This window comes from Magallana gigas, chromosome 2, assembly GCF_963853765.1.
Source record: "Magallana gigas chromosome 2, xbMagGiga1.1, whole genome shotgun sequence".
Classification (NCBI taxonomy): domain Eukaryota; kingdom Metazoa; phylum Mollusca; class Bivalvia; order Ostreida; family Ostreidae; genus Magallana; species Magallana gigas.
Window position 1 is genome coordinate 53010538 of NC_088854.1, and position 27976 is coordinate 53038513.

At 34.5% G+C, this 27976-nt stretch overlaps 2 protein-coding genes across 7 annotated transcripts; one reads left to right on the forward strand and one right to left on the reverse strand.

Annotated features, from left to right (window-relative positions):
* Positions 1-12730, reverse strand: LOC105336529 (steroid receptor RNA activator 1). Of its 2 annotated transcripts, none has more exons than XM_066077219.1 (6): positions 12703-12730; positions 3526-3675; positions 2744-3060; positions 2359-2461; positions 1654-1724; positions 1-1404 (listed from the first exon to the last, which is right to left on the reverse strand). In XM_066077219.1, the coding sequence occupies exons 1-6, from the start codon at positions 12713-12715 to the stop codon at positions 1144-1146; spliced, it is 915 nt and encodes a 304-aa protein (XP_065933291.1). In that variant the 5' UTR covers positions 12716-12730; the 3' UTR covers positions 1-1143. The 2 variants fall into 2 exon arrangements, with proteins under 2 accessions (XP_065933291.1, XP_034303275.2); XM_034447384.2 differs by lacking the exon at positions 12703-12730 and adding an exon at positions 4324-4392.
* LOC105336527 (stromal interaction molecule 1) lies at positions 4581-27929 on the forward strand. Of its 5 annotated transcripts, none has more exons than XM_011440883.4 (16): positions 4581-4922; positions 8687-8808; positions 11956-12073; positions 14193-14304; positions 14960-15075; positions 15848-16022; positions 16924-17014; positions 17594-17683; positions 19288-19452; positions 19880-19980; positions 20406-20542; positions 20949-21029; positions 21722-21745; positions 22429-22485; positions 24591-24807; positions 24953-27929. In XM_011440883.4, exons 1-16 carry the CDS (start codon positions 4751-4753, stop codon positions 25335-25337), a joined length of 2163 nt encoding a protein of 720 aa, XP_011439185.3. In that variant the 5' UTR covers positions 4581-4750; the 3' UTR covers positions 25338-27929. The 5 variants fall into 5 exon arrangements, with proteins under 5 accessions (XP_011439185.3, XP_011439187.3, XP_011439186.3 ...); XM_066077218.1 differs by lacking the exon at positions 4581-4922 and adding an exon at positions 8240-8360; XM_011440885.4 differs by lacking the exon at positions 22429-22485.
* The last annotated feature ends 47 nt before the right edge of the window (positions 27930-27976 follow it).

Genomic DNA, 27976 nt, shown 5'->3' on the forward strand with positions numbered 1-27976 from the left:
CGATCCGCCACTGCTATAAAAATCACCATTTCCGCCTTTGTCAAATAAAAAATTGCCATTATCTGACAAATCTGGGAAATTGGGCATCCAAAAATCAACTTTGATAAGACCCCAGGATCAAACCAGGAAGTAAAAGGTTTTTATTATTTGACCAGTTGATGCCTTTTAGCAATAACTTTGATATGTAGAACAGAAAGAGAAATCCCTAGGGCAGAAGTTTAAAAAAAATGTAAAAAATGTGCAAAATTCATACATTTCAAGCAAAATCCCATAGGGTCCTATGTTAAAAATTAACAAACTTTGAGATGACCTCCTAAACAAACGGTGTGGTAAATGTCTTATTTTTTTTCCTTAAAATAATAATCATATCGGTAGAAATTCATGTAAAAAATTTCATTCAAAAATCTAGGGCAGAACAAATTAGACCCGGCCTCGTTAAGTGTCAAAATATGCAAGAATTTTACACCGAGATTTACTTAATCTTTACCTTAGTGAGGAAGATAAGACCAAGGGGGAGAGAAATCATGCTGCTAACAATGATTCTGGTTAGAGATTTTCTTTGACCATGACTTCTGATCTAGAACCTTGCTTCAAAGTCACTACACAAACCATTCTGATTCATGAGCACTTGTAGAATGGGAGAGAAAATAAATTTCAAATGAGTGATATCAGATGGACTGACAGATCACTAGAGGGCACCTGCTGAGCAGGACCCTTACCATTTTTCATAGCAACACGATATAGATTACAGGTATAAAAATTAAAAATTGCACCAGTTTGCCACCACATTTGTAAAAGCACCATTGTGCATCAGCCTTTAGATCTAATAATTTTCAATCCATAATATAAAATTGAATTTTCAGAATGATAATCTATCTTAAAATAATGGCCATCAGTCATAAAAATTCTAATGCATTTATCACAATTTCCTAAATCTAAAAATACCAATTCATTTCACATATGAATCTACCTAGACAAATATGCTTTGTGACAAAATTCTTCTACATTTTTTTTTTGAATTTTGAAATTCCATCACCGATGATATTATCTTCTCTTGTTTTCCTTTATGATTCCTATGAACAAGATAAGAAATGATATTCCTTCAACCTTTTAAATTCATATATTTAAAATTTCACTATTCTCTCAAGTCTCTGTGTCGTCTTTCCTGCTATCCTCTGTGATGTTTGACCCTGTATCAGCAGCGTTGTCCTCTGTAATACATTCTGTTGCAGTCTGGTTTACTGGTGCACTGTCTACACTGGTGCCTGTCCCTAAGTCAAGTAAGCTCACCTGGCTGTTGTCCTGGTTTGACAATTCTGTGTCCTCAGAGATTTTTGGAGAAGAGTTCGGGAGATTTTTTAATTCATGAACAACTTTCTTTATGCCAACCATCCAAGCATTAACCTTTCCATAAAATGGAGAGAAAATTGGTTAATTGTTTGTGTCGAGTACTGCTACGTACATATCAGTATTTCTCAGATTTATGGCTCCCATTTTAGCGTTTTGCAATTACCGGGTATATTAAAAAAGTTATTCATACCATGCATATATCTAAAATAAATAATTGTATATTTTGATATACTTGTATTTAAGTGGTTGTTGTTTCAATTGATCATTTGTCTGTTGTTTGATATAAAAAGTGCATTAACATACCTCAGCAGTGTAGTCAACCATTAGATTTTGATGAGCAGACCATGCAGCATCATAGTTACCCTTTCTCAAAGCTGAAATAACAAGAGATGTTTGTAAAAACACTTATGCACTCCTCCTTTGGACACCTCTGCCAAGGAAATAAGGAAAACTGACAATAATTGGAATTTTTCTAAGTCCAAGGGGCATAACTCTGTCAAAATTTGCTCAATCGTACTCAAAACTGAAATTGACCTAGATATAATATTATGATAAATCTGTATTCTAAATTTCATTTGAGTAAGTGCAACCCCTGCGAAGAAAATGATTGGGAACTGCAAATAAATGTAAGTTTTCTATGTCCAAAGGGGCATAATTTACTGTCAAAATTGCTCAATCTAAACCAAAATTGAAGTTGACCTAGATATTGTTATGATAAATCTGTATACCAAATTTCATTTCAGCACGTGCAACCTTTGCGACGAAAATGAAAGGAAACTTAGTGGACCGACCGACCAACAGAGAGACAGGTGGACAGCAGCAAAGTAATATGCCCTTCCTTCTTTGAAGGGGGGCATAAATATAATTGATGTTGAATAGAATACTGTATGTATGATAACATAGTAAAAAAACTATTTGAACTATTAAATGTGTCACTGAATAACAGAAAAATTGAAGATTCTACTGGTTATTTATCTCTTTATTCTCTGTGATTACCATAGGGCTTACCGTCTCCTAAACTGCACATTCCACATTTAACAGGGGAAGACAACTTGTCCCAGGATTCTTGAAACATCTTAATTTTTTTCTTCACATCATCATATGACCTTTCCTGTAAGTATAATTAATTCAAAATAACCATTATGATAATTGAGTATTTTTAAAATACCTTTAATTTTCAAAATGAACTAAAAGTATTTAAATATCAGAAAGAGAAGTCATTCAATCAAATTTTTGCCTGTTTCACATTAATAATACAGAGTATATAGGATCTATACAGCTATAGTTTTATCTATATTTGTTGCTGATAATTGGAAAGATATTTTCAATCACACCTACTTCATCTATTGATAATTAGGGAGTAGGGACTAGTCAGTAGTAGTGTATGTCTTACAGTGAATGAGGCCTTGACTTTGTCAAGTCCCTCTTGTAGCGAGCCTTTGATAGCATCCACCAATTCCTCAGAACTCTGGAGATTCATTGCTTTCATGGCCTCCTCCAAACTGTTATATCCCACTGTGCAGCTTTTACTGACAGACTGTGGTGATGTGGTAACTGACGGTGGTGCAACAACCATTCCTGGGACTAGGATAGGCACAGGGGCCGGGGCACAGGTGGTAGGTACTGGGGGTAGAAGCTGGACGGGAGAGGGAGTGATAGCAGGACCTGTCATCAGAAGGGGAGGTCCCTCTGAAGGATTCAATACTGCACCTGTTGAAAGAAATTTATTCTGATCATATTTGTAATAATCATACATGCATTAATGTTTAATTTGAATTGAGAATTTGAGAAATACAAGTTGAACACCATACCAGTAAATATTCTAATGTTTATTTATCTCCTGGGCAGTAGTGGCATGTGCGTGGATCCATAATTAATTTTTTTTAGGGGGGGGGTCTTATAGTGATACATTTACCGGTAGTTGTGGTGTTTGTTTGCCAGGGGTTGGGGATCAGAGATAATCTTAGCAAGAATCGTCAAGACTGAAAAATTTTGCTGAGATTATCCGACCTCCATCCCCATCTTCTCTTTGATTAAAACAGTTTCAAAGAGGTGTTATTTAGGGGTACATACCTTAATGGCATGCCTGTATTAATGTCTTACAACAGCATCTAGTTTTATATTGGAACTGACAGCATCTAGTTTTATATTGGAACTAATGTTATGGATTCTTACCTGCAATGACACTGTTTTCTTGGTCTTTGCTGTCAGATAAAGGATAAGCAACTCTCTTATTCAGATTCGTCCTTTTATGTACCGACTGAAGTGCACTTGATGATTGATAATCAAACACAGGGGGGTCATTCCATCCTCTGTCTGTATTCCCTGTAAGAAAAATAAAGTACTTCTTAGTATTTTGCAATACACTGGATTTGTCTTTGGTTCTGATTATTTTACCCTACCCTTTAAATGATCTTTAACCTGGGATGTTGATTTTCAATAGAGGAAAATGGGTTAAAGGGAAAGGAATGAGAAGGTCAGACTTTAGTTTGATCGACTGCACCAGATAACTTAGTTGATAGAGCATCTGACTACAAGGTGTTATTATTCATATCCTGGGTTGTTCTGTCATTATTTCTAAAATCACGTTACATTTGGTGCCATAAAAAACAAACACTGGAAGTGACATGTTACCTCCTGTCAGTTGTAACATTATTAAATAAGGGCCGCTGATCTAGTTCTTAAAATTGTTTATATTGTGTTAGAGTTAACTTTTAGGGAACGAGTTGACTTAGGTACCAGATAGTCAAGATACGAGGTTTCCTATTACCATCTGGAATGGTCATGATCAAAACAAACTCTGATTTGTATGACGCTTTAATGCATGTAATTTCCTGAATAAAAATCAGATTGTATAGAGCAAATATACCAAAACACATGAAATCTAACAATCAAAAAGCTAACTTGACTTGTAAATAGTCAATGTAAACGACATTATCATGATAGTTCTGTTTTTAATCTGGGCCAACTCACCAGGCCTGGGCGCAGCCATGTTTTAGACATGTGACTTTTCTCTTAACCAATCAGATTATTACAAATTTCATCGATGGCTTTCATCATTTTTGTTCCCCATTTAAAGTATCATTCTGTGGTTTAAGCATGCCGAATTTAATGAATTGATATGAATCATTGCATCAATACTCAAATATTTTTAAACATTTATTTTAGTAAAATGAATGAAATTTTTTAGCAGTACTTTCACTTTATGAAAAAATACGATATGTTCCGAGTAGAGCAGGTCCGATAACTGGGGAAGGTTTTCCTGTTGGTGACGATTCGAGATTGCGAAGACCACTCCGGGATTATAAAATTGTCACAGTAATGTTGTAACGAACAGTATGTGGCATTGTTTGTATATTTGGATTAATGATGAAATTCGGTTTTAAATCTTATTGTTCTCATGGAAAAGGACTATCATCATCAACGTCTTTCAGAAATGACAAGTGCCTTCTGTGTAACAGTGTCGGCTTTCATTGCTTTCACTGCTCTCGGATTTGCTGCCAATTCAACAAACAGAAGTGAACCTCTCAGGAACTTTGAGATGTTCAATGCCGATGGAAAGTTTGTTATTGGTAAGAGACAGGGTGAATATATAGGGGTATGGGATTTTAATTTTTAAATTATTGATTTTTAAAAAAGATATTGAGAGTTCAGGGACTACTAACTAAGCTTATCTTAGCTTGGGTTATATTAATTATTGGGTTATCATAATTATTCTTATTCTTTTTAATTGATGAAATCATATTCTGATAGTGAAGATGGATTTTCATTGTCAAGATTGTTTTAATGGGGACTGCTTTCACAAATTATTGTTCATTTCCTTGCTTTTTTATCAGTCTGTTTATGAACTTTTCAGTAAGGTTATTTCACATTTTATACTATAGTAAAATGAATTCAATAAATACCTCCAGTTCTTGCTATGTGAAAGAAATTATGTGTTTTTTTTACAAACATTTTCTGTTCATGAGTAACATTGATCCAGTATATTACAAATAATCCAGTGCAATGATATATGCATTCTTATGTGATGATGAACCATTTTATAGTGAAAGTGTCGCACAGCTTAAGCATTGGGGAATTCTTTCAGAAATATGCTTGATGATACCAGAGACAGGAATAATGCTATTTATGTATTATAATCTTAGTCCCACAGATCATTATTACATGAAAGGGATGTTACAAAAAGGCCATGAAAGGTGATGTGATGAAAGGGCTAAATCAAGAAATAGATTATGAGGAAATGAGATTTTTGTTACATTTGCTTCATAAATCACACCACACTTGCCTTTGGTCTGTCTCACTGCTTGACCTCTCTCTATAGTCTTCTCTTTGTTCACCTGCATTGCTTTTTTGTAATCACGTCATGAGCATAGCAAGCGTTGTGAACCCAAAACTGCACAGCAGACATTACACAAATTACCGCTCAGGGTACAAGTGTCATACAAACACATTCCAACATGCAAATGTTTACTTTTCTAAGAATGTTTACAAATGTCTAGTTGTTAAAAAATATTCTTTGTAATTTAATCTGAGTATTCAGCTGGATTCATTTTCAGTTTAATAGATTAAACCCATGCAATTTTACAATCTCTTTTGTCCAGCCAATGTTGTTTATGAAGCAACTGTGTGTATAGTCAGGGAAAAACAAGTTAAGAGGGTTGTTTTTATGATTTTGTTAGGATTTTGTCATGAAGCCCTCAACCTTAGACATGCTCAGGTAAACCTGCACATTGACTATTATGTTTCACTGTGTATCAATATTTGATTAGAGATCATCAATACATCTTTGATCTTTGTGATGGCCGCACACCAGCAGACTTCCTGGACAGATTTATTACTCGTTAATTACATGTTTACATTTCCAATTAACCCATCTGATGGATCAGTGTACATGTACATAAGGATGCATATAAAGTTATTTAGTACAGCGAATGTGTACACAATGTTATTTTTACACTTGATAAAAACAGCCCCTATATGTCAACGTTGTTTGCATGCATGTGCAGAGTGTTTGATAGTCCATGCAATGGCCCACCCAATTTATGAATCTAAATCAGCCACTTTTGTATTGATTTGTTTGTAGCTCTGTCTCGTTTTATCTGACTAAATTTGCATTTCTTGATATTTAAATTTCAAGTCATTGGAGCATTGACTGCCGATAAGATGAGGTGGTCATGAATTTGCATTGTTCTGAAATTAATTACCAGACATCCATTGTTTCCAATCAGCTGTTTGAGATATACACACCAGTACTGTACATGATCACTGGAATTAAATAAGGTACCAGGATATACGACCATTGCCTCAGGCAATAAGTACATGTCCTGATACTAACTAGATGTAACTGGGTACTACACATGTTATATCTACCATTTAATGCTCTGAGGAGAGGGTACTTTTACTTATCTGAATAAGGAAGGAATTTCTCACAAAGATTGGTGTATTTGTTAAGCATTAATTTATTAAGATGGAAACTTGTTACTGTGTGTGAAATTCTATATTTGTCTGTTAGAAAGCAAAAGATGGGGACTTCTTACTGCATGCAAAATGCGATGTCTATTAATTAAGAAGCAAAATTTTTTCTCTAATCAAGTTAACAACAACAACAATTGCAAGTTGGCGGGATTAAGTTATTTAGAAAAAAATGAAATACCCGGTAGACTTCTAAGCCAAAGTTAAAAATAAGGCAGGGAAAAGTACAGAAAAGAGGGAAAGATAATTAAAATGTAATTGATTTCTTTATTGATGTGCCAATACAATGATTGTTCCTTGTTGAGGTGTAGTGGCTTCATTTTCAAAACAACATACATAGTTATGTAGTCTTGGTTATGGAACATGAAAGAACTCCATGGCAGGGAGCCATTGAAAATGTGTGCCTTGTTTGATTTTAATATTTATGAGGCAAGTTTATTGCTGAGTAGAGTGTTTCAATCTGGTGTATATGACTTAGAAGTTGGTGTACAAGTAGATCAAGCCATACACAGATATTGGGGTGACAGAGGGTACAATGTAGATAGCGGTACCTGTGGCTTTGTATGAAACAGCCAATATTACGCTCACAAGCCAATAAGGAATTTTAATGGAAAAGTATGGCTCTCTACTTTATGAAAGAGGAAAATACATTGATATATATTTCTTTAGGAAAGAAAAAAAATCCATTGATAGAAATCAATACCAAAATGAAATTGGCGCTGAATCAAAATTTAGAAGTCCTTGTCAAGTACTAATGACTAACATATGTTTAATACCACTGCAATGTTACATATGTGCTAGTAGCTACAAGTTGAAGTAGTGTATTACATAGATGTAAACAAATTGAAGTAAAAATAACTTAACAACATACATGTACATCCTGTCACTCAGATCTTTGTTGGTTTATATTTTAACATGGTTTTCCCATCTGCTAATAGGTTTTTTTTTGCACATTATTGTAAGAGCATAATTTGAAATTTTCCATGCAAACCAACCAAGTCTCAATTTTTATGCATCTGCAATATTCTTCATAATTGGAGCCTTTTATGAGGTAGATACCAGTAAAGTTTATCTGCATTTCTGTGATTTTTCGTGCACGAGTCCCTGAAATGTAAAGCTCCAGCCAAAAGACAGACAAACTGGTCTTGGACTAGATGGACTAGCCCCCCCCCCCCCCCCAAACAGTAGCTCATCACTCAAGAGATACTCAGTAAGTTGACTAGATGAATGATAGGGCCACCCCAACAAGAAAACATTGTATCTCTAACCCAGAAGATTCTGAGTAAAAGAGTAAATGTGCCACCCAACACAATCACCTTATAACCTCTAACAACAGATTGGTCAAGAAGAAAGATTCCACCCACCACTAATCATTGTGTATCTGTAACCCCAGAGTTATTCATTGTGGTCATTGACAAGACTGTTTACATCCCGGCATTGTGTGTACAAACTCAACCATGCAGCAGATTCTATGAATGTCCAGGTTGTCTGATAACCTGATCTGAGCTTTCTATTGTACTGGGACATAATTATGTTTGGTACAGATGTTTTTTATGTCTGTATTGTCAGGAGGTTTTTTGTGTATTTAGGTGATAAAATGATATGAAATTTTATGATATCATATAGATGTATATACGAAGAAGCCTTTACCGATAGATTGTGACATGATGAACAAGTTAGAGATTCTCCATGGGAATACATGTATATCAAAGCTCCATATAAAAATGAACTCTATATATATGTGTTCATCTATAGAATCTGCCTTATAAGAGGGTTTTGACACACAATTTTAATATTTTATCCTTAAAATTGGTTTGAATTTGAAAATTCATTTTCAAACATGCAATTTATTTATTTTTTGTAGTTTGTGACGAGAAAGACATTGTTTGCAAGCGAGATAACATTAGTCTTGAAGCTGTGTACGAGATACACCATCTCATAGATGACGACCAAAATGGCAATGTTGACCAATCAGAGAGCGATGAGGTAAGTGTCCAATCATATCAAACACGATCTGTCAATTTAACCCTTATGTAAAACACTTGCAAGCTAGCTGACACCAAACAAAAAATTCAATGCTGTTTGTCTAAAAACTTACCGTAATTACCGGTAACATGGGAAAATTCAGACATAAGTTATGTATATGAAAGTTGTTTATTGTTTTTCTTAGCAAATCCTCTTCAGGACCATTTGACAGGTTAGAATGTATTTGCTCTGTTTAATCCTCTTGAGATATGGTTGACTTTAGTACGATTGAGTCTAAGGTTGCTGATGGTTGATGGTCAAATAATGAATCAAGTATTGGATACCATCTTAGATATAATGGTACATGTATAAGGCAGTAAGTTACAGTAGAATGTATTTCAGATTAGAGGAGATTTAGCTTATACATTAAGAGGGTATTGGAGTAAAATTCACCTGGGTTCTGTTAGTAAAATCCTGTTTATCAGGTAATCTGACATCTTGTAATAAGGTAGCATACTGGAGCCCCAGGTAACCAGGGTCTGTGCATTAAATAGGTAAACCCTCATTACTTCATTGGTTCCTTTTAGCATCTAACTAGTAAGAGGCACGGCTAGCCAAAGACTTTCTAAATCAAAGCCAAAATGTTTGGGATTAATGCATTTGGGGTGATTTAGCATTGGCCATGCTTTGTCTTGGCTCAGGAAGTTACAGAAGTAGATCATGTAGACTCATTGTAGAGGTACAGGAGATTTGATCAGTCAAGGTCATCTGATTAAATGACCCCTCCTTCAGGGTTTCCTTGTTGGCTCCATTATAAGATTTTCTTCTAAGTAGTCACTACATGCATGTGTGTAGCTGATGCATGTAGCTGGCATGCACAAGCTGCCAGAACTCTTAATGCATTTACTGAGGGTTTGTTGACTCATGTCAATAAAATATGGATAAACATCATTACATGTAGATTTGTAAACAAAGAAAGTTTTTATTTATTGGTGTGACATGAAATAATAAACCTGGTACATTCCACTATCTCAGTCCTGAACACAATGAAAATTAAATAATTTGGACTCAGTTTGCAGTATGGAGTTGATTTATATTTGTGTACTGAATTTTTCACACATGGAGCAACAGCTGAGGGGAAGGCAATAGACCATGTTGTTTACAATGTCCAGGTATGGCCTGACACCTGTACTGACCAGGTACATACATAAACTAAGGCCAGGTGTCACGGGACTGACGCAGAGCTCTTTACCAGGTGACTTATGGTCGAGACTTTCATACAGTGAACTTGTATAATGCTTAACTGCATGCCAGGACATCATTACAGTGAGACCCTGTAACATGCCATGTCTATCACACTGCAGGAATTACCTGCTCATATTGTCAAAAATTGCATGTTTCATTTATTAAGGCTGTTCATCTCACAATCAGGGCAGATAACTGCTTCATTTGTCATCCCAATTTCCTCTTACATAACATTTGTTAACATTTTTGACCAATGAGTGGAATTTTTTTATTGACAGTTGGATTTTGTTTTGATCTGAAATTGTCAATATTCAAGTGACAAACCGGCGTTTAGCAATATTTGACAGCCAATGCAGTAGAATATAGCTCTGTGGTATCTGTGTTGTTATGCAAACAACAAATTTGATAACCAGCTAACAAAAATTATTGACATTTTGATATCATATAAATGCATGTAAATCATTGGTACAGAAATATATGGTTATAACAAGGTCAACTCTCTTCATTATGTTTAAACGTTTACGATATTAAACAATGTTATCAATATAATGTTGTTTTTTTTGTGTCCTGTTAAGGTTCCTCGACACACCAAAATTTTATTTTATGGATCGATAGAGAATCTTTTTTGAAACATGATTCCACAAAACAGAGATCAATATCGGCTTTCAGTTATTTTATACGATTTTTTTTGTATTTTTTCAGTGAAATAGGAAAAACTGTTTTGCAGACAAACAGAATATATTAGAGCTTAAAACTTGTTGTCAATTAATGTGTAATATAATTATAAATAAATTCATGCCAAAGATCGTTTGGTCAAGTGTTTAATTTTTTAATTAAAAAAAATATTTCTGAAAATCAAAATTTTAATTCTTTAATATCTTTTTAATCTATGGATAAAATTTTAAAAATAACATATAGTCACATAAACTATTTACTAAACAATGATATTTTACAAAGAAATTGAAATGAAAATGCGAAATTTTGGAAAAATTGCTATTTATCAAATTTGAACCGATCCCGATTGAAAAAAACCTGATCCCGATCAGAATTATTTTAAAATTGAAATTTTACAAATAAACTGCAGTTTTTTTCTAAGTAATTGATATAAATTATAAAGTTAGTAAATGACGAAACCATTTTACAGCTAAACAACCTGAAATTTTTGCAAAATTCTGATTCATTCTAACTTTATGTGATTTCGTTCGGGATCAGTTTAATTACAATCGGGATCGGTTCGATTTTAAAATTTTCCATTTTTTCTTTAATTTCACTATTTGATTTCAATTTCTTGTTGAAATATGATTGTACAGAAATTGTTAAATGCGAGTAACAGTTTATCTGCAGTTTTTATCCATAGATTTAAAAGATATCTACAATCCTTTTTTTTCATTTTCATAAATATTTTTTTTTACAAAAATATTTCGAAGTTTATCTGGCCGTTTTGATATGTATTTATAGATAATTGTATTGTGCATTAATTGATAACAAATTTTTAGCTCTAATATATCTTGTTCGCAGCTAAAACGATGTTTCCTGTTTCTATAAAAAAATACAAAAAAATTCATATAAAATAATCAGAGGCCGATATAGGTGTCATTTTTGTATAATCATTTCTCAAAAATGATTCTTCATCGATCCATCAAATAATGCATTGGTGTGTCGAGCCACCTTAAATAGAGTTTTATGTTTACCAAAGTTAACATATCTGTCTTGGAAACTTAATATTGTAGCATAAAGTTAAGAAACTTATGTATTTCTATTTTTCTTGAAAGGGGGGAATATAGCTTACCTTGAAATATTACCAAGGGATTTGATGTTCACTAAAGCATGCTATTCGGATTAACCAAGCATATATGTACTTTTTAAATGTTTTTATAAATGTTCCTCATATTGTGTGACTTGATTTTTTGTATTTGCTTACAGTTTATGAGAGATGAACTTCAATACAAAGATGGCTCAAATGAAAGGCTGTCCATTTTCCATGGCAATGACAAATTGATAAGTGTGGAGGATTTGTGGCGCGCATGGAAAAAGTCACAAGGTAAGAGGGAGGAGCAATGCACACAACAACCCCCCCCCCCCCCTACACACACACAGCGTGACAAAATGTTGGAGAACCACCTATTATTTGAATACATATACCATTTTATAATGTTTTTGACTGCCAAAAAAGAGTGCAAATTTTGCAATGTAGCAAAATTGCCCCATATACAATATATGCATCTTCATGATATTTAAATTGAAAATCAAAATGTATATGAAAAAAAGTATTAGGTCTAGAAAATCTGCATGAAAGTGCGAAAATTAAAAGGGTAGATAACTTTGATCATCAAATTATTAGGTCAGGATATAGATTCTAGAGATTTCTTTGATGATGTTTGATAGTCATAGCATTAACATATCCACTGATCCACCTTTAGATAAAACTGCTCACTCAATATATCAGAGGTGTCATGCTACAAGGATATGTCCACACTAATCAATATTAATGAAGTGAGGCAGTTGGGATAGTAGATCATGTAGAGAAACTTGCACAGAATCCCTAAGACGCACTGTTCTTTTTAAAATAACAATGCATGATGTTGTAAGACATAGGTAAAAATAGAGGAATATGTAATCAGGAGTTTAATAGAGACACTACATGGAGACCTATTGAAAGCCGTTATTTACCTGTATGTGTCATCCCTTATTTATTCCGACATCATAGGCAAGGGTGAGTTTAAGAATTTTAAGGGAGCTAACTTGTAGTAAGCCCGTATCATAGTTAGACAATATATGATGTGAGCTATAAATTCATTCTTCTGAGTTTTTTTTTTACAATGGTAGATTTACAAGGTCTGTGTCACAGGTCATAGAAAACAAAGTGCTTGTATTGATTGAACTGTGGTGGAGTCAATCATCTTTTACCAACATAAAGAGTTTTTGTGTGATGTCAGTTTAATATTAAACAATCACTGAGCTCCGTCCTCCTACAGGCGATTCAATGCTGTTAGTGTTGTGTTCTTGACAAACTGAATAACATTATATAATAAAGAAGTATTCATTCCACTCTGACAGAAAAGGAGTCCAAATTCTCAAGATTATTGTCATATTTCTTCATGTTTGGGAGATGAATTAATGTTAAACAAAGCCACAAACATAATCAACTACAAACTTCATTAATAACTCATGTGTCTAAACCATTGATTTGTGAAGTAGGAGCAATGAATCATCATTTTCTGTTTTGCAAACAAAAGTTGATAATTTAAATCCATCTCCATATTATAGTGTTACAAGTCATATCATTTATTCAAGCATCAAATATACTTTACTTTAGAGAATCCTTACAGATCCATCATATATTTGATGTAACTTGTAAACAAAATAAACTGCGAAGTACAAAGCTTGAATATAAAAACATGATTACAATTGTTGACCCCTTCCCTATCGTTGATGTCTGTACAAAATAAATTCCAGGAAATACTTTGTGTTCCGTTAAATGTATTCCTTTACAAGCATTTATGAGATAGAGATTATTGTTCTCATTCATTCTATGAATATAGATATTGTGTTGAGAGGAAAGAAGCAATTCATGTAGAAAGCTATTCAAGGCATTGATGCAGTTGATGCCTTTGATAGGGATCAATTCGTACAGTTCATATGTGTACAATGAGTATAAGTGTACGTATCTCTGATGCTGTTACCTGTAAACAATTTGCACAAAGAGCTTTCTGATCTTGTAAATAATATACATACTGGTATGTACATGTCTCTTTCATCACCTGTGTACCAATGCAGATCTAACGGCATTCTGTAGATTCCTTATTTTAGAAAATTGACTTAATTCTGCGATTCACCAGTTTTCCCCTAAACCGCGAGAACATGAAATTGCAAATGTTCCAATTTTAATCATAGTAGTTTATGTAGTTAACATATGTCCAAAAAATAAAAAGAAAGATTTTTTAAATGCGCGAGATGTGCTTCTCGCAATTTTAAAAGGATATTAATTCCTCGCTTTTATGTAGTAATCTACAGCACCTAAATACATACATAACGATGTTGACAATTTTACAATGTAAATTTGGTATAGGATATATGCATGTCAAATAACTATATGTACTGCACACATTTTTAAAGATGTTACCAACTGTATACTTATAAAGATGGCTTTGTTTCGTCAGTGTACAACTGGACAGTGGAGGAGGTCACTGATTGGTTGGACAGACATGTGGAGCTCAGCCAATACATAGCCACCTTCAAGTCGGCCAAAATCGACGGCACCATGCTACCAAGGTAACCGACAAATTTATAGCAACGTTACAGCTTTAGTCTACAAGTTCTTTCATTACATAGAAAACTTATTTAATATCCTTTAGCGTGTTCAGATGTTTGGTCTATGTTGAAGAGAGAATGAGAACTCTTTTCAATAAAGTATGGTAGAAAATATATATTAGAGTTAGCAAGTTCATGCTGATCTGTCATGTTTCGCTGTTGGAATCTATAAATAATTCAGTTTTATTTTGGTAGAGTAATAATTACATGGAGCCAACAAACGAGTCGGTAGGTTGGTTTGTGGCCCCTTTTACATCAGTTGACCACCATGGTAAACTATCTGTTGGTTGCCCATGTGCATGACAATTATTTTTAGTTGTTGTCTATCCACTGATTTTCCATATTTCCATCTTCATCCAGATTATTTACACAAATTATATGAGTATGTTTCCATGAATTAACCCTATCTATCACTTCAGTTGTTGATTTAAGTTTCTGGATGAAGGATTTTTCTGGAAAAGGATATTATAGATCTTTGTAACCATTTAATACTTATGAAGAAAGTTTCTGTGAAACTAAATTTGTAAATACATGTACATATTGCATGATTGTCTTCATACAACAGTTGTGATTTTACTACAACTTGAAGTAAAGAGATGTTAAAAACTTGTTTCAGCATTGCCATTCAGAATAACAACTTCACTAGAAATGTCTTAAAGATTAAGAATGCCATCCATCGACAGAAGATCTCTGTCAAAGCTATGGATCTCATCCTGTTTGGGCCTCCGAAAGGTAAGGGAACTAACTCTTCATGATGGTCTTTGACAACATATTGTGTTTTATATTTGTTGAGGTTTTTTTTAATCTAAACACTTTTATTACAATGATTATTTTGAATTTTGTATGGTGTGAATCATTTTTGTTAATTTTAATTTGTCAAAATAAACAAATCAAGCAGAGATAAAGAAAGGGCTTTGAATATGGGAAGTCCTTATATTAGACTACTTAGTACATGTAGTAGCATTACTGCATGCTTCCTTCCTTTAAAAAGTAGTTCGCATTTGGGTTTTCAGAATGAAGAGACATTGTCATCAATACTTGTTTTAAATTTCATATTAACAGAAACTGTTACATAATTTATTGAAGAGCTTTAAATTCTGAAAATATCTTCATTATGCTTTTATAAAACGAAAAAAAAACCACCCTCATAATTAATGCAACATTTTCCTTCAATTTATGCTACAACAATTAATGGCCCGTTATGTACATGTACCTCAATACTTTAACAGAGATGTAATTCATTAAGCAGCTATCTTATTTTAGCACATTTCAAGATGCTTCTATTGAATTACCAGTTATTAAAATATACATATATTAAAGTTTAGACCCAGGGTGGCACAAATCAGTTTGAAATTTTATGCTAATATAAGTACATTTACAAAACAAATTTGATTTCATAATGATGAATGCCATGAGATGTCTATCATAAGCAATAAATTCATACTGGTGGTCTTTGATTTCATTTACAATTGACTATTCTAGGTTATTGTTTTTCTTTGTTTAGATAAGCCTAACTATGTGAAGGACTTGATCCTAGTGACCTCCCTTTGTGTAGCTCTCCTGGGCTGTGGCATTGCCTACTCCTTCCACAAGACCTCCAAAAACCAGATGAAGAAAGTGATGGAAGAGATGGAGAACCTACAGAAGGCTGAGGACTCACTGATGGCTCTTCAGGATAAGTAGGTTATCCCTAATGTGACCTAGATCTAGGACAAGGGTCTGATTAATTATTTTCCATGTTTGTTTTTTTTTTTGACTAGTTGGACAAAAATCATAACAGATTAGAAATCATGGGAGATTCTCTTCACTGTATATTTTCTTTTTATTTTCCTTCATCGGATTCATACTTAACTTTGTAACGTCTCGTATGAGGTCACCCCATCACATTGCAATATCAAAAAGACATAGATGGCATTCAATAAAATAACAGAAAACAAGTATCTATAGTTAGATTTTGTGGGTGAGATGAAGCTGCATTGTTGTGAGATTGGTTATAAAAAATAAGGTTCACACAGATAGCATGGTGTTGTATAAGAGGTACATGTAGTCTTGTGAATCAATGTAATCTGTTGTACAGGTGACACTGTGTAAGGAGAGATCAATCCCGATTTCTCACACTTTTGTCATCACTTGTTATAACCTTGTAGCATATGCTGGATAAGAAGTGTAAGATTGAGATGTTTTTAAAGCACCAGGTGAAACTGAAGGTATTATTTAATTCAATTCAGTTTATTGACATCATTATGTTGGCATACAGTCAAAATGAAGTCAATTAAATGACAGGCAAAAGAATATTTTAACATGAAAGCTATAGTATGCAAGACAATTTACCGGTATACAATTCTTCATAGTCCTTAGAACTGTTATCTCATTTATCTAAGTAGACACATAGACATTTTGTAGTACATATGTATTTTAATCACATGGATTAACAGTTTCTTTAATGGGATCACTTCCAAAGTATAATTTTTCATGAAAAATTGATCATTTATTATTAAAAGTAAAAAAGAAGCTTAATTTTGTTATGATGATTTTTTATGACCACAAGCTGATGTATTGTTTTACCTTTCTGACTCTTAGGCTGTTACAGGCGGAGGAGAAACAGAAATCAGCTTATCAAGAGAAAGAGACCCTAGAGATGAGATACCAGGATGAAATTGATCTGGCAAAGGTAGACTTGACTGGTTTCTACCCTCGGGCTATGTGTGTTAATGATTACTGTGTAATAATTGATATTCGTGGTGGCTAAGTTTTGGGGGGATTTCATGGTCCCCCGTACCAACAAATTTACATCTTCAATGAAATACATAATTATTATAAGAATAAATCCATGAAATTACATTCCCAAAAGTCTTGAAAAAAAACCTGGCAATTCATAAAAATTGGCCCTCACAAATTTAAATGATTACACAGTAAGCCCCTTACCATGGTCGTGTTAGCAAACAAATAGAAAAGTAAATGTTCCCTTACACATTTCTATAAAAAAAGTCTCTTAAATTATTATGGTTTGCAGTTTACATTCAACCCCCTTTTTCCTTTTTTTGGCAAAAGTTATCATAGTTTTGTCTTGTTAATCTTACATTGCTTGTGGGCACTTTGTGAATTTAAAAGCCGTTATTTGCTGTAAGGTTAAAATTTATCACATATTTTACATAAGCCATTTAGAATTTTTATCTAATGTAAGGTTATGGTATAGTTTGTACATAAAACAAGGAAATCGTTTCATCTTTTTGTTTTTTTTTATATCAAGAGAGAGGCAGAGAAACTTAGAAAAGAAAGAGAGGCAGGAAAACAAGAAGAGAACTCTGTGGTGTCTCTGGCAGAGAGGGAATTAGAACAGGTAATGGGAGGTGGATCTAATGAGGTGGGGGTGGAGGTCTTAATCCAGAGAGGGAATTAGAACAGGTAATGGGAGGTGGATCTAGGTGGAGGTCTTAATCCAGAGAGGGAATTAGAACAGGTAATGGGAGGTGGATCTAATGAGGTGGTGGTGGAGGTCTTAATACAGAGAGGGAATTAGAACAGGTAATGGGAGGTGGATCTAATGAGGTGGGGGTGGAGGTCTTAATACAGAGAGGGAATTAGAACAGGTAATGGGAGGTGGATCTAGGTGGAGGTCTTAATCCAGAGAGGGAATTAGAACAGGTAATGGGAGGTGGATCTAATGAGGTGGTGGTGGAGGTCTTAATACAGAGAGGGAATTAGAACAGGTAATGGGAGGTGGATCTAATGAGGTGGGGGTGGAGGTCTTAATACAGAGAGGGAATTAGAACAGGTAATGGGAGGTGGATCTAATGGGAGGTGGATCTAATGAGGTGGGGGTGGAGGTCTTATTAGAACAGGTAATGGGAGGTGGATCTAATGAGGTGGGGGTGGAGGTCTTAATACAGAGAGGGAATTAGAACAGGTAATGGGAGGTGGATCTAATGAGGTGGGGGTGGAGGTCTTAATCCAGAGAGGGAATTAGAACAGATAATGGGAGGTGGATCTAATGAGGTGGGGGTGGAGGTCTTAATACAGAGAGGGAATTAGAACAGGTAATGGGAGGTGGATCTAATGAGGTGGGGGTGGGGGTCTTAATACAGAGAGGGAACTAGAACAGGGAATAGGAGGTGGATCTAATGAGGTGGGGGTGGAGGTCTTAATACAGAGAGGGAATTAGAACAGGTAAAGGGAGGTAGATCTAATGAGGTGGGGGTGGGGGTCTTAATACAGAGAGGGAACTGGAACAGGTAATGGGAGGTGGATCTAATGAGATGGGGGTGGAGGTCTTAATACAGAGAGGGAACTAGAACAGGTGATGGGGGTGGATCTAATGAGGTGGGGTGGGGGTCTTAATACATAGAGGGAACTAGAACAGGTAATGGGAGGTGGATCTAATGAGGTGGGGTGGAGGTTTTAATACAGAGAGGGAATTTGAACAGGTACTGTAAATTCCTAACTAAATGTGAGGAATTAATACCATTGTAAAATTGCAAGAGGCACATCTAGTGGATTTTGAAATCTTGCTTTTATTTTTCTGACAGATTTAAACTTAATGAAACTATGATAAAAAAAAATTGATGGTCGCGATTTTATCTTGTGATTTGATGCAAAACGCCTGAATCATGGAATTAAGTACTCGCAAAAAATAAGGAATCTACAGTGATGGAGGGTGGATTTGACAAGGTTGGGGGGGGGGTGTCTTATAACAAAAAATTGATACACTACCAGACCGTATATCTGCTGATGCACGCAATTAAAAGGGAAAAGTAAAATGACTGAAGATGATTGAACCTATGTTCTTAGTACTTGTAAAAGCCATTGTTGACAGAAGATAGCTTTATTTTCTTTTTCAAATGTTATTTTTTTAACCAGTCAAGTAGAATAAAATATTGCAACCAGAATCAAATTGTTGATTGATGCCTAGATTTAAATTTAATTATTTTTAATTAAAATAAAAAGGTGAGAGCAGCCCTGAGGAGGGCAGAGAAAGAACTGGAGAAGAAAGCTCACAGTGTACCACCTGATCTCCAGCAATGGCTGCAGCTGACGTATGAAACAGAACAAATGTACTTCCACATCAAGAAACGAGAGGCAGAGAGACAGCTAGATCAGGCCAGGGAGGAGGTAAGATCTTATATTTTCTACTAATTTCAAAAAGTATTATTTTCAATTTATTCTCATCTGCAGTAAACTGCATAAGGTCTTTCTCAGAGACTAAAAAAACATGGCGAATAAGATGTATATCCATCAAGCCTTTTTTCAAGAACTGGCGAGGAAGTTACGTAATATATGATAGTTTTAAAAGAGTGTTGAATTGCCATAAAACTATGCAGGACTAAAATATGATAATTCATTAAAGCAAATGCACTACTCAGCAATTACCTGGTACATATACATATATAGCTTTTCTTATTCAAATTGTAAGCACTGTCAACAACGGTCTATTTTTGTTAGTTGAAATGTGAATTGATTTTAAAAACACTTTTGTGCTTTACATTGGACTTCAAGTTTATAGAGTTATTTATTTACTTTCCATTCACGTATGTTACAGTGTAGAAGAATTCAGAAGAAGAGAGGAACTTTATTTGGGCCGCTGAGGATGGCTCCGAGTAACACCATAGACGAGTTTGATAATAAGATAGAATGTGCCAGGTTAGTAGGAGGCTGTGACCATGAACAGGATATCACATCATTGTACAACACTAGAACAAGTTCAGCTAATGGTCCTGTTTAAAACCAGATGTCACACACCAATCAATGTAGTCTAATGGTAGTCCATTGATACACCCTGTCAGGATATTCGTTTATGATACTTATTGGCAATTAAACAGAAAGAGGACAATTGACTGAATAAGCTGCTAGGGCATGTAGAAATAATCATTACAAGTACAAGTCTGTTGATTTATTAGCTCTTGTTTGACTTTGTGCAGAGTATTTTGAGGTACATTTATTTGTGTAATACATGTATTAAGTTGGTTTGAAACTTTTAACTTTCTCAAGAGTGGGCAAAATTTGAACTATCATAACTTCTATTAATTTGATATGCTCACCATTAAATTCTTTAATATGCTTTATAGGCAGGCCCTGGATGAGGTCAGGAAGTGTTTGACAGAAAAATCCCAGAGGTGGCACCACATAGAGCAGCTGTGTGGCTTCTCCATCAGCAACAACCCGGGCAAAGAGCACCTGCTGCAGACTCTGTTTATGGACTCAGGTAGGTGAAAAATTTACCTGTCATAGGTAAAGAAAATGTTTACATGACATAGGAAAATGAAATGTTCACCTGCACTTCCAGGTAATGGAAATGTTTACTAAACAGGAGTAAAAGAAAAGTTTACCTGACATAGGTAAAGTAAAAGATATGTTTACATGACAAGGTAAAAAAACCAAAGGTTTAATTATTATAGGTAAAAAATATGTTTACCTGACATACCAGGGTACATACATTATTCAGTAATTTTTCTAGAAATAAAACTGCATTTATTACAGAGTCTAGATTTGGAGATACATTTGATGTAGATAAATGCTGTACATCACAGTACATGTGTGTGATATTTTTTTTGTTTCAACAAATGCTGTAATTACTGGTATATGTGGTATGACATGGTATTCTGTTTTAGGTAGCAGTACTGTAGGCTTTAATTCTGCACTGGGCAGCTTAAACGTGGATGAGGCTGAACTAGATGAAGATCCACAGTTTGGTAAGCACCCTATTTATATGAAGTGGCTGATCATGTATAGAATTACTGTCTAATCTTACTGCTCACAAACTGGCATGGTAAGGAGGTGGATGGATTAGAATGACCGTGCCGCAGAATACACTGACACTGTTAGCTATGTGAGTTTGTCACGCGATGTAATGCAGCTTGTCATGAATACATGTCACATCATTGGTGTCACGTTTCCAGGTGAACCAATTGCATTCAACAGTAAAAACTATTATCTTCCTATTCCTTAGCATTTTTCCCATATTTTTTTTTACACATGTACTTTTCCGTTGAATTTTTTTCTCCTTACTAACCACATATAAATTTTGTAGATTTTGATGATAATAAGCTGCAAATCTTTATCTCTTCAATCTTCCCTCCCACAAACAACTAGTCATCCAAAAACATGTTCATTGCTCAAAGTAAACAAAAATTATTTTCACCCTGTCCCCCAAAGTATCACATTCTGGCATCTAGCATGCAAGAAATCAAGACCTATTTTCTTAGGGGTCACTTTCTTCCTTTTCTCTCTCTCCTAGCTTCACACTTGTCTTCAGTCACAGAGATATTAATACCAACTGTATCGTCCAAAATGTGCTGTATTTTCAGTTCTAGAACACACAGATCATAGATAGGTTATAGAAGAACGTGACAGATAAATTTGAAGAATTCCCTTTATATTTTAGGCTTACATCGGCCCAAGTCTGCAGGTGATTTTGTTTTGTTTGTCCCACTGTCCGGGTGCTGTGTCACTCCCTCAGTTAACACTGTACTACCCTCACTTAAATTCTCCTTCTTAAACACTGCTTGACATTCAGGTTGAGGTGTTTTTATTTTCTATGTGGATAAAGTTTTGAAAGAATTTTTGCAAACCCAGGGTACATTTGAATGATACCCAATTTTACTTTTAGCTTTGTTATGTTTCATATTTTTTTTAAGATCAAAATCAATTTTGTGCCTGAACTTCCATTCGAACATGCAGCAAAAACGTAAATTCCCCATATTTCAGTTCCTGTTTTTGTTTTTTTTTCTCAGCGATTTAAAGAGAATTCAGAATAACACATGGATACATGTTATAGACTGCTGTGACAACCTTAACTGATCTTGGTGTGATTAAATGCCCCACCTCTAAATCCTACAGATTGCCAACATATTCATGATTATATATGTGTGCTAATTTGATATAACTGTGTGCTTGTCATGCTTTTTATTAATCAAAAGGAAAAAGAAAATCATCCAGAGCATTTTTTGAAAATAAAACAATGCATTCCTTTTTTCGTGTAATTCAATCTGAGAGATAAGAATACATTACAAATCTAGCACCATGTGGATGTAAACGTTTTAGAAACTAGTACAGTTTGACAAACATGGGTGTATTTTTCTTCCCTGGCAGCCATGTATTATACGTCTTCGATGGCAAATGGTTTTTCACGTCCACCCCTGTACACAGGTAGGCATTTTCTCACCGTGACTTTACACTGCGGTACCAGCATGCAGTTGTTTGTACGCCTTGCCACTCCCACCTCTTCAATGTTTTATGTATTCTCTATTCTCCTGGCTCTTTCCTGCTTCTGTTCAGCTTGCACTCTTTCCTTGGCTTTCTACTACCACTGACATCAAATGTACAAGTCATAGGCTGTAGAACTTGGATGTGGGGCATTACATGGATCAAATTTGATTTCCTTTTCAGCTTTTAATTATTTTGCTACCTTTTAAATGTTGTTAAATTGCTTTTTTATTAAATGGCAGATGATTTTTATATTTGCATTTTATCAATGATTTTTCAAAATCTTTAAATAAGCCAATGAAAAATCTTAACAAGGCAATTCAATGTTGGTTTTTATTTTATTTTTTTATCATAGTTTTTAATAATAAAATGCACCTACTTTGAAGTGTATTTTTGGCTGCACCAAGATGGTAACTCTATTTGTGTTGTGTCAGGTAAATACAATAAATAAAACATCTTCATTGATTGTCAGAAATTGTGAGTACACAATATAGTGACATGATTTCTAATTAAAATATCAATAGTCTCGGTACTATAGGGATTCTTAATTTTAATAAATTGGCACTCAAATGATAACAGCCCCCCCCCCCCCCCCCCTTTGCCCCCATCAAAAGTTTAAATCAATAATTCCAAGTTAGGTATCCGTAAAAAAGTGTTTGTTTGGAATTGCTGCTTGGAGGTTTCTAGACCCAAGAGGGAGGTAGGGAATTTTTTTTCAAACTTTAATTATTTAAAAATTGGTAAAAAAAAAATCAAAAATAATTTTATTGTGGCCTAATTTGCATTTTATTAATATGCAGTTAAATTTTTGGTGATGGACATCCATAAATTAAGAAACTTTTACAAATGTACACATGTACCCCCCCCCCCCCCCCCTTCCCCCAATTTCCAGAAAATAATGACAATTTCAAAGATAATGGAGAATAAAACAGAATTCATTACTGCTTTAGGCATTCAGGTAGCTGAATTTTTTTGACTTTTCATCAAAACACTTTGTTCTAAATTCCTTAGCAATAATTATATATATTTCTTTAACAATTTCTTATTCCTCAGAAATATCCATGCATATAAATACTAATAAGGCTATGATAAAACACATTGAATATTTCTGCACTTTAAATAACAATTTTATCAGAGATATCTAGTTTCCACTTTTCTAACCCTAATTGAGATGTAAATATGACAGCAGGAATATGTAGAGTTTTTAAAGTAACTTCTTTATTACCTGAGACAAATTGTCAAAAATGAAGGCTATTATGATATCTGCCATTTTTTCTAAAATTAATTGAATGTTTTGATATGTTAAAAGGTGAGTATGTTTTTTCCCCACTCACTTCTCAGATGGCAAACTGTAATAAAATATCATGTTCTAAAAAACCACATCAGCATACAAGCTGGCAATTGGAAAGAGGGTCTGTGGGGAATTATAACTATGTAAGGAGTATTTAGGTACATGCCATGTGTGCAGTAGGTGTCCATGCGTTCCCAAGAATTCAAACATTAAAAATAATTGGATGTTTAACAACTGAGAAGTTTGTGTCAGTACTCTGATTGGGACTGTAACAAAACAGGGATACTGACCAATGTTCTCATTCAGAGAAAATCCATGCATAAACATGTAATGTGTGTATCAAGTTCAGAATGACTCCCATTTTGTTGACTGCCCTGTTTGACTTTCCCGCCTTTTGTTATATCTAGCATGGAGGGATTTATTTTATAAGAGTTATAAACTACCTTTTAAGATCACAGAAAGCATCCTTCACAAGTCATTGAAAAATGACCAATCAATAAGTGTGTATGCATAAAAATTATATTTTGTAAAAGGAAGGGAGGGGGTGAATTGGTAAGGATATTGAAGTTTCTTTTTTTTTTTTACGTTGTATGTATATTTGAAGGTTTAACTTTGACACATTAATATCATATTGACTTATTAGACTCACTAAATCAAATAGCTTTCTTCAATCAACAGTTAAAAAAAATAATAAACTTAAGGATTTCAAATTAGTCTTAAACATCATTATTATGTAAGCATGATTCTTTACTTTCAGGATACCAAATGCAGGTGCGACAACGCCCCAAAGCTTTGGTGGGTAGCAGTTCCTCGCTGGTCCGTATGGGCTTTGCAGGCAGCAACAGTTCTCTGAGCCGCCCAGGGCATGTAGGGGGCAGGGTGGGTGATGCTTCTGTGTCCCCTGTATCCCCCTTGTCAGAGACCACCAGTGTTATTTCTGACTCTGACAGACCGCTGTTTAATCTGGACGAGAGGTACTCCTTGTGAACAAAAGTTTATATTGTTTTTTGACTCATTTTAAAATCCATATGGCTTCTTTTAGTTGAATTACTCAAAAATTTATTTGATGTGAAACAAGTGTTCCAGACTTTTCAACCAGCCAACTTAATTTTGTTTTAGTTCCTCGGAATCTCCCTCCTCCTCAGAGACAGATAAACCTGTAGAGACGGGGCGGACTGAGGATTCAGACTCGGACTCAAAAGGGACCAAGCACACCGAGCGCTCTATATCCAATGGAAGCGGTGGGAGTAGTCAACCGCAGTCGGCCAGTAAGGAAAGAGATAGTGTGGGTAATTATAGTCTACCCACAAGTTCACAGCTGATCTCTCAAAACTCCAGTCCCGTTTTAATGCCAAAGTCCCAGTCAGAGCTGAACATAAAGAAGATGTATGTGAAGTCAGTAAGTGTAGAGAACAATGGAAAGCTGGACCCAGAAAGACTGGAAAACAAGAAAAAACGAAATCAGTTCCTCAAACTGTTAACGTTCAAAAAGAAAAAGTCATAGCAAGAAAAGTGTGAGGAATATATCTAGATCTACAAATCTGTAGGTTTTGTTGAGTGTCAGAGAAGCTCTCGCATAAAATGTAGCATCGTCTTTTGTTCCAGCATTCCATAGCTGGAGGACAGTGAATTTGATCCAGGGCAACATCACCCTGAGTGTTTAAGGAAGTTACATCCAGGGTTGTTACACTTTAACCTTCAGTTTGAAAAATCTGAATGTTTATCATGCTTTCATATGCTTGTTCATACAGATTCTGCAATTATAGATGAGATTCTGTAGAGATTTGTATTAGTGGCCTTAATTTGTATTTTCTTGTACATGTCATGTATGTTCAGTTGCTAATGGAGATATTTTTAGATAATTTATGGAATGAATTGTAATGGTCATTATGTTTCAAAAACTTTTATCATACATAGAATGCTTTAAGAGGAGATGTTGGATATGTTGTATTTTCTGTGGTTTATCAAAGGTGCTCATTATTACATTGAACACTGGCAGAAATGTCTATTGAGGGAATTAATTCCAACAAATGGCGTCACAGAAAAGATTTTTTCTTCTGCACCATACCTAATCATATGCTGGGGCTAGAAGCATATTAATAATCTTATTGATAGTGTTGTGAGTATTTCAGATAGCATGTATTTTTTTATTTGAAACTACAATACATTGCAAGCAGAAGTTTCGAAAATCCTACATCGTCTGTTATGCCTCACTTCAATTTCTTGTGAAAAAGAAGTTTCACTTGAAATTTTTTTGTCTGTGCTTTAATATTTCACAAAATTATATTATATGCACTTAACATTAGATTAAGATGAAATTTCCATTTGAAATCTATGCAAGTGCTTTTTTCTTGAGAATTTTACTGAACAATTTCTGTGAAAATCATGTGAGGTGAAGTTTTCTTTTTTACAACAAATAGAAGATGTGTGATCTCTGAACATTAAAAAGTTGAAGAGTTATTCCCACTTTTTGATGTAGCATTTATCATTATTATTGGTTAAGTACTTTTGTAGCAATGCAAGAAAGATTCAGCATTTGCTGTCATTTTGTCTTGGCGTTTGGTTCTGCTGAGTTTAGATTTTGACTGTATACCAATATGTGAAATATTTCACTCTAGTATTCTTTACCAAGCAAGTTTTAAGTTGTGTTGTAATTAGATTATTTAATCATTCTAATCATGTAATGAATACTATAGTTATTTCTTAATTAGCTCTTGTAAATGATGCTCCTATTCACAACAGGTACATTATATACAATAAGAAATGACAAAGTAAAAGTTTGGATCATGTCCATGACATTTCATCAAAAGTGACATCAGAAAAGTTTAACTTCAAATCAAATTGACATCAATATTGTTATTAAAGATAGTTATTCAATACATAATTCTGCATGACATTTTAGATCAATCCCCACATTTCATCTTAATTATCTTATAAAGTTAAAGATCTTGAAGTGAAATGTCATGGAATATACGAGGCTAGAGAAAAAGAGAGAGTTGTGCCAAATTCCTGGAGTGTTCTCATTCCCTCTTTTACCCTGTCCAGCATTGCTGGCTATGGATCCGTATTGGGATTCACCTTGTTTTTTGTCAACGAATATCACGATATCTTTCAGCTGGGCTCTAGTTATTGTAGCTAAGTAGACAATCATTTGTGTTCATGTACTTTGGGTGTCGTTTAGACAAATGCAATTGTAGAAATTAGGATGAAATGTATAACATTCCTGCCAGGTACTAGTATGTCAATGCTTTAGTGTTGGGATAGCTTATTTTGATTCAATGCTTGAAACCTATTCCCTTTCTTGTTTTTCCACCTGTCTGGTATGATTTTACCTGTTTATTAAATACATTCCTTTGTCACCCTCTCTAGGAAACATAATTTGGGTCACATTTATATTTTTACCAAACGATGGTCATTTATGTATACCACCTCATTGGGAGATTGTCAACATTAATACACTAATACTGCAATCATAAGCTGAATCTCGCCCTGCTTGTTTAGTGTTTTTTTTTTAGACCAATGTTCTAAGTTGCTGATACCCATTTACATCATGTTCATTGATTGCCATTTTCTCTCTCTGATTGTATCTAAAAGCTGATTTTCTGTGAAAAAATAATGTTCTACACAAAAGGTGCAATTAAACAAAAAACTGGTCTACGAATGTACCTGTCTTGCCATTGACTGAGGTAATTACAATATTACAGAATGGATTTTTTGGTGTTTTGTTTACAGATTTAGTCAATCTTTGTATAGTGTGTACTACCTCTAGACTTGCTTTTTGTTCAGCCAAGCATCTGTTGTACTGATAGGCATTGCTCTAAATCTGCTTTATGAATTGATGCTTCACATATTTACATTGTGCTGAGTTCTTGGAACACGGTCCCCATTCCTACAGCATTGTTATCATAAGGCTATGAACCTCAACACGACTTGGCACTGTTGGTAGGGCCCAAGGGGCGAGTAGTCAACACTGCTAAAACATATTAGGTCTTTTATCTTATTTGTTACTTGTTGTTGCAAAGAGAAAACATATTTTATGGATACTTTTTCACTACTCTGTTATTTAAATTGTAAATAAAATCACAAATAAAGAGGAGATATGGACATTCTTTTTTATCTGTGTGTAAAAGGAGTTGTCTTCCT